The sequence below is a fragment of the Phoca vitulina genome, unplaced genomic scaffold (genome assembly GCF_004348235.1).
Source record: "Phoca vitulina isolate PV1807 unplaced genomic scaffold, GSC_HSeal_1.0 scaffold1, whole genome shotgun sequence".
Lineage (NCBI taxonomy): Eukaryota > Metazoa > Chordata > Mammalia > Carnivora > Phocidae > Phoca > Phoca vitulina.
In genome coordinates, this window is record NW_022589704.1 from 79,737,008 (window position 1) to 79,758,918 (window position 21,911).

Below are 21,911 nucleotides of genomic sequence, written 5' to 3' on the forward strand. Positions count from 1 at the left end.
GCAGATTTCTCCCTAGAAACATTGGAGGTCAGCAGGCAGTGGGCTGATATATGTGAAGTGCTACAAGAAAAAAACCTATCAACCAAGAATCCTATACCCAGCAAAACTGTCCTTCAAAAGTGAGGGAGAAATTAAGTTGCCCCCAAATGAACAAAAGCTGAGGGAGTCTGTTGCCAACAGGTCTGCCCTGAAGGCGGTCCTGCAGCCTGAAATGAAAGGACACTAGACAGTAGCTTGAAGCTGTATGAAGGGCCTTAGTAAAGGTAAATACATGAGCAGTTATAAAAGCTATATTATTGTCACAATGGTCACTCCACTTCTTTTTTCTACACAATTTAAGAGACTAATGCATTTAAAAATATTATTAGTTTATCTATTTGGACATACAGTGTATAAAGATGTAACTCTGTAACATTGACAACTGAAAAGGGTAAGGGCTGAGCTATTAAAGGAGCAGAGTTGTTTTTTTTTATTAGTTTCAGAGGTGGAATTCAATGATTTATCAGTTACATATAACACCCAGCACTCATTACATCCAATGCTTTCCTTAATGCCCATCACCCTGTTACCCCTTCCCCCACCCAAGCACCTCCCCTCCAGCAACCCTCAGTTTGTTTCCTAGAGTTCAGCATCTCTTATGATTTGCCTCCCTCTCAATTTTCATCTTATTTTATTTTTCCTTCCCTTCCCCATGTTCATCTGTTTTGTTTCTTAAATTCCACATATGAGTGAAATCATATGGTATTTGTTTGTCTTTCTCTGACTGACTTATTTCGCTTAGCATAATACCCTCTAGTTCCAGGTCATTGCAAATGGCAAGATTTCATTCTTTTTGATGGCCGAGTAATATTCCTGTGTGTGTGTGTACCACATCTTCTTTCTCCATTCATCTGTCAATAGATATATGGCCTCTTCCCATATTTTGGCTATTGTGGACACTGCTGCCATAAACATTGGGATGCAAGTGCCCCTTCAAATCACTATGTTTATATCCTTTGGCTAAATACATAGTAGTGTAATTGCTGGGTCATAGGTAGCTCTATTTTTAACTTTTTGAGGAACCAAGGAGCAGAGTTTCTGTATGTTTTTGAAAATCAAGCTGATATAAATTCAAATTAGAGTGCAATCACCTTAGAATGTTAATGCAATCACCATGGTAATAACAAAGAAAATAGCTAAAGAATATACACAAAAGGAAAGGAGAAAGGAACTTAAATGTTTCACTCTGAAAAATAAACACAAAAGAAGATAGTAATGTTAAGTTATAAGGCACATAGGAAAAAAAATAGCAAAATGACAGAAGTCTCTCTTTATCAATAATTAGTTTAAATGTAGATGAGTTTCAATGTAAATGTCAATAATTAGTTTAAATGTCAATAATCAGCCAAAAGACAGAGATTGGCAGAATGGGTTTTTATTTTTATTTATTTATTTTTATTTTATTTATTTATTTTTTTTAAGATTTTATTTATTTGACAGAGAAAGACACAGTGAGAGAGGGATCACAAGCAGGGGGAGTGGGAGAGGGAGAAGCAGGCTCCTGACTGAGCAGGGAGCCCAATGCAGGGCTCGGTCCCAGGACCCTGGGATCATGACCTGAGCCAAAGGCAGACGCTTAATGACTGAGCCACCCAGGCGCCCCTTTATTTATTTTTTTAAAGTTCTATTTACCTAACTAATCTCTACACCCAACGTGGGGCTCAAACTTACAACCCCAAGAGTAAGAGTCATGTGCTGTTCTGACTGAGCCAGCCAGGTGCTCCAGCAGAATGGGTTTTTAAAAAATGATCTAACTATATACTGTCTGCAAGAGAATCACTTTAGATCCAAAGACACAAATAGATTGAAAGTGAAATTATGGAAAAGGGAATTCCATGGAAACAGTAACCAAAAGACAGCAGGGGTGGCTATGCTATGCTAGTATCAGACAAAATAAACATTAAATTAGAAGAGTTAGAAGAGACAAAGAAGGATATCATAGATAATAAAAAGTTCAATACAGCAAGAAGATATGAAAATTATAAACATTTATGCACCTATTAACAGACCAGCAAAATATATGAGGCAGAAATTGACAGAAGGTAAGGGAGAAATAGACAGCTCTGTAATACTAGATGGAGACTTTAATACCCTATTTTCATAATGGACAGAACAACCAGACAGAAGATGAGTATGGAAACAGATGTAAACAACAGAACACACCAACTGGAGCTAAGGGGCACATACAAAACATTCTACCCAACAGCAGAATACATTCTTCTGAAGTGCACATGAGACATTTTTCAGGATAGACCACATGTTGGTTCACAAAGTCTCAACAGACTTTAAAAGATAGATATCATATAAAGTATCTTCTCTGATTACGAAGGGATAAAGTTAGAAATCAGGAACAGAGGAAAATTGGAAAATTCACAAATCTATGAAAATGAACAGTACACTCTTAAACAACCAACGACAAGGGAAATTAGAAAATACTTTGACATGAAAGAACTTAAAGACACAACATACTAGAACTTATGGGATGCAGCCAATGCAGTGGTTCGAGGGAAATTTATACCCAAAAAAACTTATACCAAGAAAGAATAAAGATCTTCAATCAACAACCTAACCTTCCACCTTAAGACACTGGAAAAAAGAAGAGCAATTAAACTTAAAGATAGCAGAAGGAAGGAAATAATAAGGATTAGAGCAGAGATAAACAAAATAGAGAATAGAAAAATAAGAGAGAGATTCAGTAAAACCAATAGCTGGTTCTTCAAAAAGATCAACCAAATTGACAAAACTTTACCTAGACGGATCAAGAAAACCAAAGAGAAGACTCAAGTTGCTAAAATCAGAAATGAAAGAAGAGAAGCAAAAAGAATATAAAGGAATACCAAGAACCACATGCCAACAGATTAGATAACTTAGATGAAATGGACACATTTCTATAAAAACACAAACTACCTAATCTGACCCAAGAAGAAATTTTATTTTAAAAATTTTTTTAAAGATTTTATTTTTTTTAAGTAATCTCTACACCCAATGTGGGGCTTGAACTTACAAACCCAAGATCAAGAGTCACATGCTCTTCCAAATAAGCAGCAGGAACCCCAAAAAGAAATTTTTTAAAAATACATTGCACATCCACACAATGGAAAATTATTCAGCAACTAAAAGAAATGAAGTACTCACCAGTTGAGGCAGTGTTGGCTGAGCATCTGCCATGATCTGAGCCGAGTGGCTACCCTGAGAGTTGGAACACCAGCCGGAAGACAGGGTGGCTGGGGTGCAGTAAGCTGGGGCAGACAGCGTGCGGTCAGCAGGCCCGGGTCACACCTCAGGTTTTAGGCCATGGTAAGAAGTATTCAGTGAGAGTGTTGAGTTTATTTTCAGTAGAATGGGAAGCCGTGGGAAGATTTTAAACAAGGAAGTGACTCAATCTGATTGGTATTATAGAAAGATGTGTGGAAAACGAAGGGGTATTGGTAAATGTGGAAGCAGAATGTTATGAGATGAATTGTTGGATTTGCCCCCCCCCCGAAGATATGTAGACATCCCAACCTGCAATACTTGTGTCTATGACTTTATTTGGAAATAAGGTCATTGCAGATACAATGAAGTAAGATGAAGTCATGAGGGTGGGCCTCGATCCAACGTGACTCATGTCCTTGCAAAAAGAGGGAAATTTGTACATAGACAGAACACACACAGAGAAGATGCCAAGGGAAGACATCGGTGTGAAGACAGAGAGAGAGAATGGAATCATGCTGCCCGATCCACAATCCACATTCGGGGCTACCAGGAGCTGAACTTGACAAGGAAGGAACCTCCCCCAGACCTTTCAGAAGGAGCAGGGCTGATACCTAAGTTTTAGACTTCTAGCCTCGGGCCCGTGAGAGAATACATTTCTGTTGTTTAAGCTATTCAGTTTAGAAACTAAAGCACAGGTAAACCAATTAGGCAGTTACTGCAGGTGTCCAAACCAGAGAAGTAGGTCCTCAGACTGGGAGGTGTGGGAAGGGGTCTGATTCCTGACTTAATCTGAAAGCAGAGCTGACAGAAATTTGCTGATACGTTGTGTTTTGCGGACAGATGCAATATAAGAATTAGTTGGCCAGGAACGCATTTGAAGAGCACTTTGCCAGGAACTCCAAGACCAATAAGTTTTTAAATTCTGGATCTCAAAGGGAAGAGATCAATGAAATCTCTTGACAGTTACAGGGACTGGGGAATACACCCAAGAATAAACAAGTTAGGGGTCCCTGAGGCCACAAATGCTTTGCCTGTTTCTGTGAGGCAGCATTAAGAAATGGGTCAGGCTAGAGTATGTTTAAACCAAAGTGACATGTTAGCGTCAGATACATCACTGCATATGGTGTACCTACAAGTCTTGAGAGACTGGCGCAAGGAATGAGGCCCCTGCAAGGAGGAGGATGTTGCCCCATTTTAAAGATGAGGCTTACAGAAGTTAAGAAAGCTATTCAAGACTGCATAGGAACAGCACTGCACTTGGAACCCAGGGCCATTTGACGAGAAGCCTTGGGTCTTCTGGTTATATCACGCAACCTGATCTTCTTTTTTGCTACTCAAAGTGTAGCCCATGGACCAGCAGCAGCAGCATTACCTGGGAACTGAATTGTTCAAAATGTAGGCTCTCGGGCCCCACCGGGACCTACCGAACCAGACTCTGCATGTTAACAGGATCCACTGGTGAGCCATATGCACGTAAGAGCGTAAGAAGCACGGCTCTACATAGTCTTTAAAGGGCCTTTGATCAGGGGTGCCCAGCTGGCTCAGTCGGTGGAGCATGAGACTCTTGATCTCCTGGTTGTGAGTTGGAGGCCCTTGTTAGGTGTAGAGATTTCTTTAAAAAAAAATCTTAAAAAAAAAAAAAAGGCCTTTGATTAAAAAAAAAATGTCCACTCCAAATCCAACTGCCTCACTTTACAGATAAGGAAACTGAGGGTCTAGCAAGCGCCCAGTGTTCCTGACTCGATGCTTGTAACAACATTGTGGACCAATGGATTGTGCTCAATCCATGTTTGACGGTGTCACTTAAGACAGTGGGTAGGAAAGACACAAGGAATGAGACCCCAGCAAGAAGGGGTGAACTAGGACAAAGCCTGCACACTTGCCTGGGCAGCCCCACCAGTCCCCACTCCCCATTCACCTTCTTCTAATATTTATCACTAAGTCGTAAGCTGCTTCAGCAACTCTTAGGCTTTTCCACGTTCTTTAACGAGAGTGCCAGCACTTCACTTCTTGCATTGACCCCATTTCCTCCTCAATACCATTACTGCTGCTCAAACTGCCAAGGTGCTTGGGCTCTGAGCTCTAATGGACAGGGGCTGCTGAGTCCTAGGGGATCAGCAAAAACTCTGCACAGCTGGGCACGGGCGCCCAGCCCTCCGCAGCCCCTGACCCGCCGGCCCTGGCTCACCTGCTGCTCGCACCTCCCCCTGCCTCCTGACAACAGCGTGACCAGCAGACAGTGAGCCACCCAGAGGAGCTTCCCCGCCGCAGGGGGTTTGAGGAGTGGCGAAGAAGCCAAGAAGACCCAGAAGGCCTGCAGAGCCTCAGGCCCAGCCCACCGCCCCTCTGCTGGAGTCAAGAATGTCCCCGGGGCTCCTGGCCCTCCGGCTGCAGGCGCATGCGGGCCAGCCTTCCGTGCCCCTGCAGGGGAGGGCCGTGGCGAGGGGGTCCCCCGGGCCTGGGCCTGGGCCGCCAGCCGCCTTCCCTACCGGCTGGCGGTGGCTGCCTCTAGGCCTTCTGGATTCTGAATCCTGCTGCCGCTGCTCCCCGTGGTCCATTTCTGTCACCTCCTTCCTGAGCTCAGATTCTGGACTCAGCTCCGCGGACTCACAGAGATTCTACGGCATTCTCTAAGTATCTGGTTGTAAAGACTAAAGGAGATAATCTATGTAAAGCTCTGGGAAAAGAAACAAAGCGCCCGAGTAGCAGAGAAAAGCAGCCCCTGACCCCGGTGCTCTAGTCTGCCCCTCAGGGCAGGCCCCCTTGTTGTTAGAAGCTCTTCTGTCGCTCCCAGCTAGACTATGTTCTCCTGTTGGACGGAAATGATCTCAGAGAACATCGCCAGACCCTGGCCCTCTGATACTCTGATAGACTGAGACAAAAACACGGCCACTCGGCAACCCACGAAATACCAACACCCCGCCCCCTCCCCTCCACCCTCCCCCACTTTCTTTCTGTCTCTCTCTCTCTTCTAAAAGGATTGACTCCTGCTTTGTTACTGATTACAGCTTTAGCCTCACTCTAGCCTGCCTTCCCTATAGATAGTTTATTAAGATGATGCCCAATCATAGAATTGTCCCACTTCCCACAGCATCCAATCCAGAGCAAAGCCCCCATTCTTGACCGTCCCAGGAATAAACCCGTGAAAGCCTGCACCCTATCCTGGCTCTTTCTCACCGTCTTCCTGAGACGTCCCTGCCAGCAGAGCTGTGCCTGACAGCACAGGGAGGTGAGGCCAGGAGCCTGGTCCTCCCTGGTCCCAGACTCCTAGTTTAGCACCTGTTCAGCTATTGGCGTGCATGTATTGGCACCTCCCTTGTGGAGTACTGAGCAGTGGAGGGTGGTGCCGAGTGAGTGCAAACAGATCCATCTGAAAACATTGTCCCCTCACTGGAGGATTTTGTGACTTAATCGGGAGAAGAGAACACGCACTTGTAAGCAGGTGGGTCAGTCTGGGTAGTTTAAGGGGCATAGTTCCCCGCCCCCCAATCAGTCCGTTGCTGTTGTTCCTACTGTCTTTAACCAGGTCTGGTGGAGCCACAAAGCCTTTGTGACCACATCATACTTCATGGAATATTTGTAATTTAGTTTCTCTTATTTAAAAAAAAAAAAGACCCTACACACTGCTAAGAAACATGTTGATGACACAGAAACAGACACATAGGTCAATGGAACAGAATAGAGAACCCAGAAGTGGATCCACAACTCTATGGTCAGCTCGTCTTCAACAAAGCAGGAAAGAATATCCAATGGAAAAAAGTCTCTTCAACAAATGGTGCTGGGAAAACTGGACAGCCACATGCAGAATAATGAAACCGGACCACTTTCTTACATCATACACAAAAATAAATTCAAAATGGATGGAAGACCTAAATGTGGGACGGGAAACCATCAAAATCCTAGAGGAGAACATAGGCAGCAACCTCTTTGACCTTGGCCACAGCAACATTTTACTAGACACTGAGGGAGGCAAAGGAAACAAACGCAAACATGAACTATCGGGACCGCATCAAGATAAAAAGCTTCTGCACAGTGAAGGAATCAATCAACAAAACTAAAAGGCAGGGGCACCTGGGTGGCTCAGTAATTAAGCATCTGCCTTTGGCTCAGGTCATGATCCCAGGTGCTGGGATCGAGCCCCACCCACATCGGGCTCCCTGTTCCACAGAGAACCTGCTTCTCCCTCTCCCTCTGCTGCTCCCCCTGCTTCTGCCCTCTCTCTCTCTGTCAAATAAATAAATAAAATCTTAAAAAAAAAAAACTAAACTAAAAGGCAGCCTACAGAATGGGAGAAGATAATTGCAAACGACATATCTGATAAAGGGTTAGTATCCAAAATCTATAAAGAACTTACCCAACTCAACACCCAAAACCAAAAAAATCCAGATAAGAAATGGGCAGAAGACATGAATAGACATTTTCCCAAAGAAGACATCCAGATGGCTAACAGGCACATGAAAAGATGCTCAACATTGGGGCACCTGAGTGGCTCAGTCAGTTAAGCATCAGCCTTCGGCTCAGGTCATGCTCCCGGGTCCACTCTTGCTCAGGAGGAAGCCTGCTTCTCCCTCTCCCTCTGTCTGCCGCTCCCCCTCCTTGTGCTCTCTCTCCCTCTCTCAAATAAATAAATAAAATCTTAAAAAAAAAAGATGCTCAACATCACTCCTCATCAGGGAAATACAAATCAAAACCATAATGAGATGCTCCCTCACACCAGTCAGAATGGCTAAAATGAAAAACTCAGGAAACAATAGGTGTTGGTGAGGATGCAGAGAAAGGGGCACCCTCCTACCCTGTTGGTGGGAATGCAAGCTGGTGCAGCCACTCTGGAGAACAGTATGGAGGTTCCTCAAAAAGTTGAAAATAGAACTACCCCGTGACCCTGCAATTGCACTACTAGGTATTTACCCAAAGGATACAAAAATACAGACTTGAAGGGGCACATACACCCTGATGTTTATAGCAGCACTATCAACAATAGCCACACTATGGAAAGAGCCCAGGTGTCCATCACCTGATGAATGGATAAAGATGTGGCGCATATATATATATATATACACACACACACACACACACAGGAATATTACTCAGCCATCAAAAACAATGAAATCTTGCCATTTGCAATGACATGGATGGAGCTAGAGTGTACTATACTAGTGAAATAAGTCAGAGAAAGACAAATACCATCTGATTTCACTCATGTGGAATTTAAGAAGCAAAACAGGTGAACTTATGGGAAGGGGGAAAAAGAGAGAGAAAGAGAGAGGGAAATAACTCATGAGAGACTCTTAACTATAGAGAACAAACTGAGGGTTGATGGAGGGAGGTGGGTGGGGGATGAGCTAGATGGGTGATGGGTAGTAAGGAGAGCACTTGTGATGAGCACTGGGTGTTACATGCAAATGATGAATCACTAAATTCTACTCCTGAAGCCAATATTACACTATATGTTAACTAACTAGAATTTAAATAAATTAGAAAATAAAAAAATAAAAACATTGGAAAGAAAACACTACCAACAAAAATATGTTTAAGAGTCTCTCTGAAAATCTATTCTGGACAATTTTATCTGTTATAAAACACCTCTGATAATCAAGTTTGACATCATCAGTAGTAAATCATTCTGAAAGTTTAGACTCTGGGTGTGATGTGATAAGAATGTCACTGAACCTGTGATCTTCCTCTCAAAAGCCCATAATCCAGTCTAATCATGATAAATACATCAAACAAGCCCAAATTGAGGGATATTTTACCTAATATGTGATCAATACTCCTCAAAACTGTCAAGGCCAACAAGAACAAGGAGAGGCTGAGAAATTGTCACAGCCAAGAGGAGTCTATGGAAACATGATGACAAAATGTCTTGCAGTCTCCTGGATGGGTCCTGAAACAGGAAAAGGACTGGAGGTAAAAACTAAGGAAATCTGGATAAACTTTAGACTTTAGTTAATAATAGCTGAATTGGTTCATTAATCGTGAGGACTATACCACAGTAAGGTAAGATGTTGACAATAGAGGACACAGAAATTCTCACACTGTCTTTGCATCTTTTCTGTAAATCTAAAACTGTTGTAAAATAAAAAACTTTGTAACAATGAAACAAGCAAACCAATGAACTTCCAGTGTTGCATGTTCTATGTACTATTTCCCTAAAGATAAATTCTGATCAGGTTAGTCCTTCCTACCATATGAAAACATCGGAGTAGGGGCGCCTGGGTGGCTCAGTCGTTAAGCTTCCTTCGGCTTAGGTCATTATCTCAGGGTCCTGGGATCGAGCCCTCCATCGGGCTCCCTGCTTGGGTGGGAAGCCTGCTTCTCCCTCTCCCACTCCCCCTGCTTGTGTTCCCTCTCTCGCTGTGTCTCTGTCAAATAAATAAATAAAATCTTTAAAAAAAATTGGAGTATGTGTGCATTACATGTGTGTGTTTAAAGGGACAATTACTGCACTTTGATTTAAAAAAAAAAATCAGCCCAGCTATGGTGATGGTTTCACGGATATATACATATGTTAAAATGTACCAAACTGTACACTTGAAACATTTAAACAGTCTAAATTTTGATGCCAGAACAAACACACACCGGAGGGGTCAAACTCAATTACTTATGACCTGAGAATTTTTCTTTAAAGGGAAAAACAAACAAACAAACCTTAGCACCTTGTGGATCTTCCTCAAGACAACGCCAAATTGGCCATCTAAGGAGTATGAGCCTCAACTTCCAAATTACAGGTTTCAGCAAATCTCCATAATCTTAATTAATTCAACCACTGAAGGAATGATCCAGAGTCAGAAGAATTTTGATTCTTTGTGTCACTGAGAATCAGATACTGGTGATAAAGAAGGACGGGATGAAGGGAATTGTTCCTATGTTTTTCCAAAGCATTGACTCCACCTTGACACTCTAACCAGCCTCTGACGTTGCCCGAATGCTCTGAAGGGGTGTTCTTCCATGGCAAGTTTCTGGGGCTGGCAGGTGGGTGGCCTTCTCCTGACCTTGCCTTGAGGCTTCCAGACCTTCACTGTCTACAGGCTTTATTTAAAAGTCCTCACCAGGGGTGCCTGGGTGGCCGGTTGGTTGAGCGCCCGACTCTGGGTTTCAGCTCAGGTCATGATCTCATCAGGGTCGTGAGATCAAGCCCCGTGTGGGACTCCATGCTGGGCATGGAGCTTGCTTAAGAGTCTCTCTCTTCCTTTCTCTCTGCCCCTCCCCCAACACCCTCTTGCTCTTAAAAAAAATAAATACCTGTTGAACACCTACAAAGCTCCAGGCTGGGGCAGGAGTGGCAGGAGACACAAAAAGCCCCCCATCCAGCCACCTTTGCTGCTCCCTCATTCACACTAAGCCTTCTCCTCAGCCTCATCAGACTCAAGTTTCTCCAAGTGTGATCCCTGGACTACCTCCATGGAATCACCTGGGGTAGAGGTAAAAAGGTGGTACCTGGGCTCTGCCCCAGGAAATTGAGTTAGAAATTCAAGGCCAGGGGCGCCTGGGTGGCTTAGTAGGTGAAGCCTCTGCCTTCGGCTCCGGTCATGATCTCAGGATCCTGGGATTGAGCCTGGCATCGGGCTCCCTGCTCAGTGGGGAGCCCGCTTCTGCCTCTCCCACTCCCCCTGCTGCTCTCACTTCTTGTTCTCTCTCGCTCTCTGTTAAATAAATAAATAAAATCTTTAAAAAAAGGAAATTCAAGGCCTACCAGTCCCTATGTGTAGCTGAAATATGTCATCTCTTTTTGATATTTTAATAAAGTTCCCTAAACTAATACCTTTATATTAAAAATTCAAATAATATCAAGTAAATGAAATAAGATGAAACTCTGCCTTTATTCCCACTGAAATCCTGCTCCTCTCCTTGGAGTTATGAACCCAGGCTTCCATTTTACTTGCATTTACAAACAGTCTTCTTTACACAAATGGAATCACCTGGAATCAACTAGCCACAAGAAGGTTCTCTCACTGTGTTGTTCTTTTATTTCCCTCGGCCTCTTACTGGACTTTCAAGGATCTTATATCTTTTCCCTCCCTTAGTTATTTGAAAATTACTTATTTTATTTCTACTTATCTGATGTTACACTTACATTTTGACAAAGATATTTAAGCATTTTTTTCTATCAATGTTGAGACTTAATCAGCATCCATAACAACCATAATCAGGGGCGCCTGGGTGGCTCAGCTGGTTAAGCATCTGCCTTTGGCTCAGGTCATGATCCCAGGGTCCTGGGATCCCTGCATTGGGCTACCCGCTCAGTGGGGAACATGCTTCTCCCTCTGCCTCCCCCACTGCTCATTCTCTCTCTGTCTCTCTCTCAAACGAATAAATTAAATCCTTTAAAAAATCCATAATCAAAGAGGATAATGCTGTTACCAAAATTTTGTCCCAGTCTCCCTTTCTAAAAGCATGAATTATGGAAAATTTCAAATACAGACAAGAGTAGACCAAAGAGGATGAGTTCCTCTGTAAACGTAATCAGCTTAACCATGAAGAGTATGTACCCACCTGTGACCAATTTTATTTAATCTGTGTCCCATCCACTTGCTTTTCGCATATTATTTTAAAGCATATCCTAGGTGTCATTATTTCACCTGTGAAGTTTTCAGTATCTATTTCAAAAGGCACAGACTCTTTTTTTATTTATAACTATATTATCAGTATCACACCTAAGAATCGATCAATAATGTCATCAAAAATCTTAGTAAATATTCAGAATTCCAATTGCCTCTTAAATGTCAGTAATTTTTTTTTTATTGCTTGGTTGAGTTGAAAGCCACACATTGCAACTGGTTGATGCGTTTACACTGTCTTTTAATCTATAGGTTTCCTTTCCACCTTTTTTTCCTTACCTTTAATTTGTTGTAAAAAAAAAAAAAAAAATGCTTTGTCCTATAGTTTCCCGAGTCTGAATTTTGCTCACTGGATCCCACGGGTGCTGTTTAACAAGCTCCTCTGTTCTCTGTATTGGGAGTTACATCTATGGGCTTGATCAGATTCAGGATGGATATTTTTGGTAAGAACACTTGCTGGATGGTGGTGTGTGCTTCCATCAGGAGGCACATCATGTCTGGTTGTCTTTCTTTTTGCGATGTTAATAGCTAACAATCCTCCTACATCCAAAATTATGATATTCAAAATCTACTTTTCTTTCTTCATTTATTAGCTGGGATACTTCTGTAAAATAAATGTCTCCTTGTGTACTAATGCTTTACCAGATGGTACCATTAGTAAAGAGAAAGCAAGCTCCATGCTTAATTCTTTCCTTTCATTTACAGCTTTCAGAATAATGGTTCGGTTCCCCAGCATCTTCCAATGGTGACCAATTAGATTTACCTTTGTTGTCATCGCTGGCTTAATATTATTACACACTCATGCATTTGCGTGTCTGATATACTTCCGTTCACTGCAATCATCATCCTCAGCAATGTTCATACTGTCCCCTCTCCGGCCAGTTGGAACCTCTTCAGCTCTGCTCCTGAGCACTGGCTGGATTAAGACATCACACCACAATATCACATTCGGGGATTAGTCTCTGGTAAATATACAAGTTGAAAACCCACTTGGAATGGTTTTATTCTATCATAAGATTTTATGTGTACAAATCTCGGGGAATGCAAAGCTTCTCAACCTGGCAAGAGAACTACATGAGTAGAGAGAAGATGATACTCCTCTGCAGAGGGCACACATCCTTGATGAATATTCCATGTAAATCTGCTGTCCACCTCCTTTTAGGCACCGACACTTTCTCCGATCCTGGCAAAAACAGCTGGTGGTGAACTTGGCAGCCGCACACTGAGTCATCCTCCAGGATCTGTTCTTTCACCCACCACTTAGAATCTCTGCTGCGAGATTTTATTATCTATTTTCCCCAAACCTTTTCTTACTGAATTCATCCGATTACAATAAAATGCACAGGTTTAATTGTGAGGTTCGGTTTTGACAAATGCACACACTGTGTATCTATCATCTCTAACAAGAAATGGAACATTTCTATCTCCAAGAAAGTTTTCAGGCCTCTTTTGAGTCGATCTTGTCCACCCTTTGTTTTCTGTCACTGTTTTGTTTGCTGTCACTGTAGATTAGATTTGTTTTGAACTTCACTTGAACAGAATCACACAGATACGCTCTTCAGTGTCTGGCTTCTTTCTCACTATTTTTGAGGTTTATCTCTACTGTCGTATTAGCAGTTCATTCATTTCTAATGCTGAGTAACACACTCCAATTTGTTGATCTTTTCACCAATTGATGGGCATTTGGGTTGTTTCCAGTATTTGCCTATAAATGAAGCAACTGTAAACATTCATGTATAAGTCTTTCGTGGACATGTGTTCATTTCTTCTGGGCTGGGATTGTTTTGTATTGTAAATAGATGTTTAACTTTATGAGAAACTACCAAACAGATTTGCAAAAGAATCATACCATGTTATGCTCCTACCCACAATGTAGGAGCCTTCCAATTGATCCACATCCTCACCAACATTGAGTATTATCAATCTTTTGAATTCCAGCTATTGCAATGGATGTGAAGTGATCTCTCGTGGAGATTTTAATCTGCATTTCCCTAATGACTATATTGAACATATGTTTATGCATTTATGCATTTATTGGCCAATCTTTTATCTTCTTTTGTGAGGTGTCTGTTGAAGTCTTTTGCTCTTTTGTTATTGGGTTCTTTATCTTTTTATCACAGATTTGTAGGCATCTTTCTATATTCTGGGTACGAGTCCTTCATCATTTATTTGTGTATTGCGAATATTTTCTCCTAACCCTTGGCTTGCCATTTCATTTCCTTAGATTTTGTTTTTAATTTTATTTCTCACTTCATTTCTACATTTCAGGATCTTCCCTCAGTTGCCAACCTGAGCTCAAAATAGAATATAGCATTTATTGAGGACTTAGGGTAGACCTTTTGCTGCGCTAAGCTCTCGATACCCGTTGCCTGCCCCTGCTACTCAGCACAATCTGGGAAGTAAATAACATCCACCGCACTGAGTCAGCAGGGAACCCAAAGTTGAGCAACCTCCCAATATCACCCAGCCAGTAAGTGGCAGGCAGGCTTTAAGGCGGGGGTGTTCAATGCTGGCTGTGCACTGAGTGCACACTGAGTGGAGGAGGGGTAAAAATGACTGATGCCCTGGCCCCAACCTCAGAGATGCTGATTTCATTGGTCTGGGGAGGAGCTCAGGCGTGGGTATTTTTTAAAAGCTCCCCAAGTGCCTCCAGTGTTCAGAGCCTCTGATTCCAAACGTGCTCTGTGTTCCTTGCTGCCGCTCAGAGCTTGGCTCCTGAAGATTGGCCTGCCCACCAGTGCAAAAAGAGTTAAGTGACAGGGCTTCCCGGGGGCCATCTCTCCGCATCATTTATGGGCTGTGCAAAGAGAAAGCACGCCTGGCTGAAGCAGTTCTCACTGTGCAGACTGGAGAGGATTTGGGTTTCAATTTAAGGAGCTCTTTAAAATCTGTTCTCTCCTCCACCCCCTCCTCCCCAGGAGGCAGCATATCCAGACATCAGCTCACAAAACCGGGTCCAATTTTGGAGGCTGCAGCAATCTGGGGAACCTTCCAAGGTGTCCTCATAGACAGGCAGTCACAAGTCGGAAATGACGAGTGCATGGGGGTTTCAGTGTTGCATGCAAATCACCTCTCTCGCCGACAGTTTTCAACTTGCTGTCATTTAATGAGGCTTCCTGCTCTCCAAGGGAAGCTGGTACCAAGTGGGGGAGGATACGGCTTTTCTTTTCAGCATCCTACTTATGCTGCTATGGCTTTCGGAAGCTGAGCTGGGGTTCCTGAAAAGCCAACATCTTCGTTAAGTGGGAAAGGAGAGCGAGCCAGGAAGAGATAGGCTTCTCTAAAATAAGATCCATCTTGATTTTTCTCCCTGTGAGGTTTATAGCTCATAGCAACAAGCCCAGAAAATCCTTATTTGTTCTGGAATCAGAACCTCAGTGTCACTCAGCTGAGGGTGAATAAGAGGAGAAATTTAATGTAATACTTCTGTGGAGCTTTAAAAATTACTGTCATCACTTGGGTGTCAAAAACACACAGAGTGTGCAATACAATATTGGATATTTTTTCCTGGCCCACAAGTTTTCACAGAGAGAATATGTAAGACTTGCTGAAGGGAAACAAAATGATCCACCTCAGGACAGAATCTCTCCCCAGAGAGCTCAGATGCCATATTCTGCAAAACAGGGACACCTAAGTTTCAGGAGTGGAGACTAGGGTCACCACTTCAGGTGGTGGCTGATGCCTAAAGCACGACATGGAGAGCAGTGGTTTTCAAAGTGTGGTCCCAGGGCCAAAGGCGTCGACATCACCTGGGAACAACATGGTAGAAATGCAGATTCCTGGGTCCCATCCCAGACCTACTGCGCCAGAAACTCCAGGGCTGGAGCCCGTTGATCTGTGTTTTTCTGAGCCCTCCAGTGATCCTGATGGTCCTCAGTTTGGGAAAAAGTGATCTAGCCTAGACTCTCAGGAATCATGCTTGGAAACTTGAGCCCCACTGAATTACAGGCAGGAGGCAGGTGAGAAAGGGCCTGCTTCGCACCGTTGTCAGCATTTCCTCCCTGGTGTCAATGGGAGGCGGGTCGGGTGGGTGAAGGTGGGAACTCCGTCCAGAAGCAGAAGCCAAGTGACTGAGGAGGCAAAGGAGCATCTTTTCTGCCTTCGTACTGCTGCCCCAGGCAGCTCAGGCCACCTTCCTGCAGCCAGCCTTTGTTTGCGGCAGGAGGATACATTCCAGTGCAATAACAAAGCAGCTCCACAAGTAGGACCCCACCTTCTCTTTCAGGGGCACAAGGTCTGCAAACATATCAAGAAGGGCTCCGTGAAGGGTTGAAGTTAGGGAGGTGGGATGGTAGGAAGGAGGAACAGTTTTGCCAGCCCATGGAGAAAGGGGCTTCCTCCAGCCAACCCGGTGCAGGCTGGATATCAGCCCTAATTGGTTACTGTAGACAACCTGCCCAACCATACATGACGGGCCTGCTCAGGAAATAGGAGCTTCACCAAGCAGGAACCTCATTCGCAGAATGAAGAAAAGTTAAGAGGGAGGATGCCAGGGTTGGGCAGGAGGTTGCTGAAAGGGAAGATGAGCCCAGGAACAGCGTGGTTTAAGGATACCGGGGATTTGTTTAAAACGGCATGGTGAGACATGCAGACACGGAAATGACGGTCACGAAGGAAGAAGCTTGATGTACTCACGGTTTGTTAGAAACGGGCAGCACGCCACGCCGTGCAGGGTCCGCAGCCGGAAGCACTGGAGTTGGTCAGGAGGCCGAGGGTGGAGGAAACATGAACCGGAGCCTTTATTGTGGTTTCCACAAGAAGGAACAGGGAGGCCGGGTGAGCAGGCTTAGAATTGTCTAGTTAGAATCGTTTCAGTGGGCCCTGCGGCACTCCCCGGTTGTGTGGGCGGCGGCAGGTGATCACGGCAGGTGGGTAGTGGCCCCGGGGTTCGAGAGCCCCACACAGGCGGTCAGGTGTGGACTCTGGATTGCTGGGACTGTCTGTAAAACGCACACTTACAAGTGGGTTAGCTGTCTGCGCTCTTTGGGAATTGGGAGGGACAGTCCCTCCCAAAGAGGGAAAAGGAAAGATGTGGTTAATACACAGGGATACTGAAGTAAGAGCCTGAAAGCGTGCCTGCTGAATTGAGCTACCACTCGGTTCCCGACAGTCCACGCCTGCGCCGCCCCGCACGGCAGCCCCGGCTACACGTGGCCGTCACACCCTTGAAATGGGACCGGTGCAACTTAAGAACTGCATTTTACGTTTTTATTAAATTTTAATCAATATAAATATTAAGAACTGAAGCCGTATAAGATACCCTCCCATGAAACTTAGAGTGTAAAAGAACTCAATTATTTTTATATTGATTTCCTGTTAAAATTATAATATTTTGGATACTTTGGGTTAAGTTAAATATACTACTAAAATTCATTCCAGCTGTGTCTTTTTACATCTTTTAAACGTGGCTACTAGGAAATTTAAAATTACAGATGTGGTTTGCATTGCATTTTTGTTGGACAGTGCTGGCCCGTGCACTTACCAGTGACTGGAAGGGAAGTCCTAAACAGCAGGAGGAGACAGGGCTGCCCTGAGAGGCGGGTGCTGACAAGGTAAACACGGAGCATGCCTTCCTCTTGTTGGAGGATGCCGCTCTGCTTACCGGGGACTGGCACATGCTCATCGGGATCTAGGAGAGCGTGGTGGGGTAACCAGAGATGTTGACATGGCTGAAAAAAAATCATGCCCAGGCAATTTCTTGAGAGGGAGAAAATGACCTTAGAGACTGCAGCTCAGCAACAGCCATAAGACCCAGAAGCAATTTGTAATATTCCCAGCGGCCGCAGTCCATGAGGGCTGCCAAAGTCCTCCCAAGACCCCCGGCTCCTCTTTCCTGCTCTGGACTGACCATTCCCTGGATGGCCAGGTCTGGTGGAGACAAGGAACAGCAAAGAAGGGCAAGTGGAGGGGCCAGATGAAGGATTCCAAATGGCCTAGTGCCCCTGTGCTGACTGCCGGCTCCCAAGCAGCCCTCTACCCTGGGTGTTCTTGTGTGGCTGCCAGCCCTGGGAGGTGTGTATGACTCACAGACATCCTCAAGGTTAGAATTTTAGGGCACTGTGGTTATAAATTAGCACAAGAGGTTTCCTGGCACTGGATGGATCCAGGAGCCCTGGCCCTGTGTCAGCTGCAAGAGAGCTTCTCAGCGAACAGGGGAGGATGTTGGTTGGACGGTGGGGGCAGGATATAAAGGGCCAAGGCTCCCTGGGTCAAGGGCAGAGGCAAAGCTGCCACCAGGCTCACTAATGGGAACCCAGACAGTCTAGGCAGCAGGGGTGGGGCCATGTATAAAAGGGCAAACTGGCATAGCTCCAGAGGATGGAGCTTTAATTAATACCTGCCTAGACCAAAACCACAGCTGGTGGCCATCTGCACCCGCACCTTTTTGTTAAGGGGAGAGGAGTACTGGTTTCCATGCTTATGTCATCTGAAGTCCTGGGTCACATCCTCTAGTGAGCTGGGGGGGGGACCCCGTAGTGGAGGGCTCTCTTAAGACAGGAAAGAGAACACTCTACATGGTCCAGAAGAACTGTTTTGAAAAAGGGAACAGCTCTCTCTTCCCTTTGATGGAAGCAATCCGATTCATTCTGTCCAACAAGTTATATTTTGGTGCCTAGTATGCGCCAGGCCCTGCTTACAAGGCACTGAGGTCCCTCCCTGGCCTCAAAGAGCTTAGACGCAGATGAGTTTACTGATGAAAGTGCAAGTGTTGTGGGCGCCTGGCTGGCTCAGTCCGTAGAGCATGTGACTCTTGATCTCAGGGTCATGAGTTCAAGCCTGATGTTGGGCATAGAGCTTATTTAAAAAAAAAAATAGGGTTCCTTGCTGACTCAGTTAGAAAGAACATGCAACTCTTGATCTCATGGGTTGTGCTTTTGAGCCCCACATTGGTTATAGAGATTACTAAAAAAATAAAATAAACTTTAGGAAGGAAGGAAGGAAGGAAGGAAGGAAGGGGCTCGTCAGAGAAGGTCTCCTCGAGGAGTGTAAATGTTAGCAACCCAAGGAGGGGCTGAGGGCAGAGGACAGTTTTTCTAGCTGAGAAATTTGCACACACAAAGGCCTAGAGGCAAGAGAGAGCCTGGCCTGCCATGGATTCAACACATTCAGCTCTAATGTATGGTTTATTAGCCACACTAGTGCCAAATATGTTTTGGGCATAATTGTACAATCTTGACCTGTCCTAGAGGTTACAAAGACATTAACATGCAATAGTCGTCATTCATTTGGTCACATAGCATTCATGGGGCATCCACAGTGTATCAGGCATAGGATCTCATTGTTAGAAGGCAGCAAACAGCCAGAGAACCCAAGGGATGTTGGGACTGTCAATGCAGAACAGGGTGGAGTTGGAGAGCTGTGGGAAGGACAGGGAATTGAGGGAGACAGTGTTACCTTCTGAAGTGAGTTTTTGGCCTTCCTACCTTGAGAGCATGAAGTGGAAAGCAAAAGCCCTCTGGTACACAACCCCAAGAGTCTGAAGGAAGAGGAAAATCATAGTGCTTCTCCCTTCCTTGCTTCCTACGTTTCACCATTTGTCATGGGCTGGAAGTTCTCCTTCAATATTGTTTCATGTCTTGACCCCATCTCCACTGCCAGCTCAGGGTTCCATTAATACCTGCCTAGACCAAACCACAGCCTAAAACAGGGGCACTTATTAAAACATGAGGATCAGAAGAGACTGAAAAGTATAACCTTGGCCCTAAAAACAGATTGGTTAGTGTGAGGACTGGCCAGCATTGAGAGGGCGAGTGTTCATATGATGAGATATATGGTGCCTGTGGCATTTAGTGTGTGAGCTACACCGAGGGGACAGGGCATAGGTAACCACTTGGAGGTAAGTGCAGAGTGGAGCAAGGAGAGCAAGTGAAGGTCAGGGTATCTGTTGATGTTATGGAAAAAATACACAATAGATTAATGGAGAGATCATGGTTTTCTAAGTAATTTACAATAGCAACAAAAACCATACCTAGTGGTAAGACTAACAACAAATATGCAAAAATATATGTGGGTAGATTCCAGCCAATTTATCCAAGATTCAATACAATTCCAAGCAACTTGCCTACAGAGTTCTTAGAACCTAAGAAACTGATTCTAAAATTCGTATGGAAAGAAAATTTGCAAGAATAACTAAGGTTACTTAGAAAATGTTATCTTAAATCTACAAAATACTAAAAAGTATTAAAAAACTATAATAATTAAAACAAAGGTGGGAATAGAGGTTAATGTTATGCGTTCCAACAATGTTTAAATGATAAAACTAGCAAAAATGGGAGTTAAAGTGGGGAGTAAAATAAGCATAGTGACAGTCTCATGTGAAATAGCTGGGAACAAAGGACATCATTTATAGTAATGTAAGCTTAAGTATTTTTAGTATAAAAAGGTAAAAACAAAGAAATGTATTACTGATTAAACTGGGTGTTGGAGAAGAGAGGGTCAGCAGGGCAACGATGACACAAGCTAATTAAATTGTTATTCCTAGTAGGGAACCAAAAAGAAAGAACTAAGGGTATTACATAAAGATATGCATGCAGGGGCGCCTGGGTGGCTCAGCTGGTTAAGTAGCTGCCTTAGGCTCAGGTCATGATCCCGGGGTCGTGGGCTCGAGCCCCGCATCGGACTCCCTGCTCAGCGGAGAGCCTGCTTCTCCCTCTCCCTCTGCCTGCATCTCTGCCTACTTGTGCTCTATCTCTATCTCTCTGTCAAATAAATAAATAAAATCTTTAAAAAAAAAAAGATATGCATGCAAAGGGAACAAGATATGGAAGCCTTCCTAAACACAAAGAGAACCACCGCAACAAAATGAACAAAGAAAGCAGACCACATAATGAAATGAACATATACACAAATATGCATACACACACATAGGATTCATACAAACATTAAACATAAAGTAATATAAAATAACTGAGATAAAACAGATCTCTCATATCAAAACATGGAAATGGGCTCAAATGACTATTAAAAGCAACACACAACTCTATGCTGTGGCAAGAGTTGTACCCACAACAATGTGAATGATGAAGATTATATATAAAGAGGTGGGCAAAAGTATAGCTGCCACATGTCAGTGGAAATCGTGGACTAGGCAGCTCCAAGGACCCAGTGCTCCACAGAGACATCAGAAAATTAAGCAAAAAATTTTAGAATCAACTTTGTTAACTCTGGAAAGCAAAGATTTACAGGATCCAAGTGAACCTTATATCAAGAAAAAGGTAACCTCATGACAGATGCTGCTGCGTCCTTCGCCAAGGACTTCCTGGCAGGTGGAGTGGCCAAGGCCATCTCCAAGACGGCGGTAGCGCCCATCGAGCGGGTCAAGCTGCTGGTGCAGGTGCAGCATGCCAGCAAGCAAATCACCGCAGATAAGCAATACAAGGGCATTATAGACTGTGTGGTTTGCATCCTCAAGGAGCAGGGAGTCCCGTCCTTCTGGCGCGGTAACCTGGCCAATGTCATCAGATACTTCCCCACCCAGGCTCTCAACTTCTCCTTCAAAGATAAAGACAAGCAGATCTTCCTGGGTGGTGTGGACAAGAGAACCCAGTTTTGGCGCTACTTTGCTGGGAATCTGGCATCAGGTGGTGCCACTGGGGCCACGTCCTTGTGTTTTGTGTATCCTCTTGATTTTGCCCATACCCGGCTAGCAGCCGATGTGGGCAAAGCTGGAGCTGAAAGGGAATTCAGAGGCCTTGGTGATTGCCTGGTTAAGATCTACAAATCTCACGGGATTAAGGGCCTGTACCAAGGCTTTAATGTGTCTGTGCAGGGCATTATCATCTACCGAGCTGCCTACTTTGGTATCTATGACACCGCAAAGGGGATGCTTCCAGATCCCAAGAATACTCACATCTTCATCAGCTGGATGATCGCACAATCCGTCACAGCGGTTGCTGGGTTGATGTCCTACCCATTTGACACTGTTCGCTGCCGAATGATGATGCAGTCAGGGCGCAAAGGAACTGACATCACGTACACAGGCACAGTGGACTGCTGGAGGAAGATCGCTCGTGATGAAGGAGCCAAAGCGTTTTTCAAGGGGGCATGGTCCAGTGTTCTCAGGGTGTGGGTGGTGCTTTTGTGCTGGTCTTGTATGATGAAATCAAGAAGTTACCATAA

The 21,911-nt window shown here is 44.2% G+C and overlaps 1 protein-coding gene across 1 annotated transcript; it reads left to right on the plus strand.

The window, feature by feature from the left end:
- Positions 1–21,015: 21,015 nt before the first annotated feature.
- LOC116631834 (ADP/ATP translocase 2-like) lies at positions 21,016–21,911 on the plus strand. Its single transcript, XM_032403427.1, is given in 2 exon segments — positions 21,016–21,850; positions 21,853–21,911. Coding segments are annotated over 2 exon segments (894 nt in total).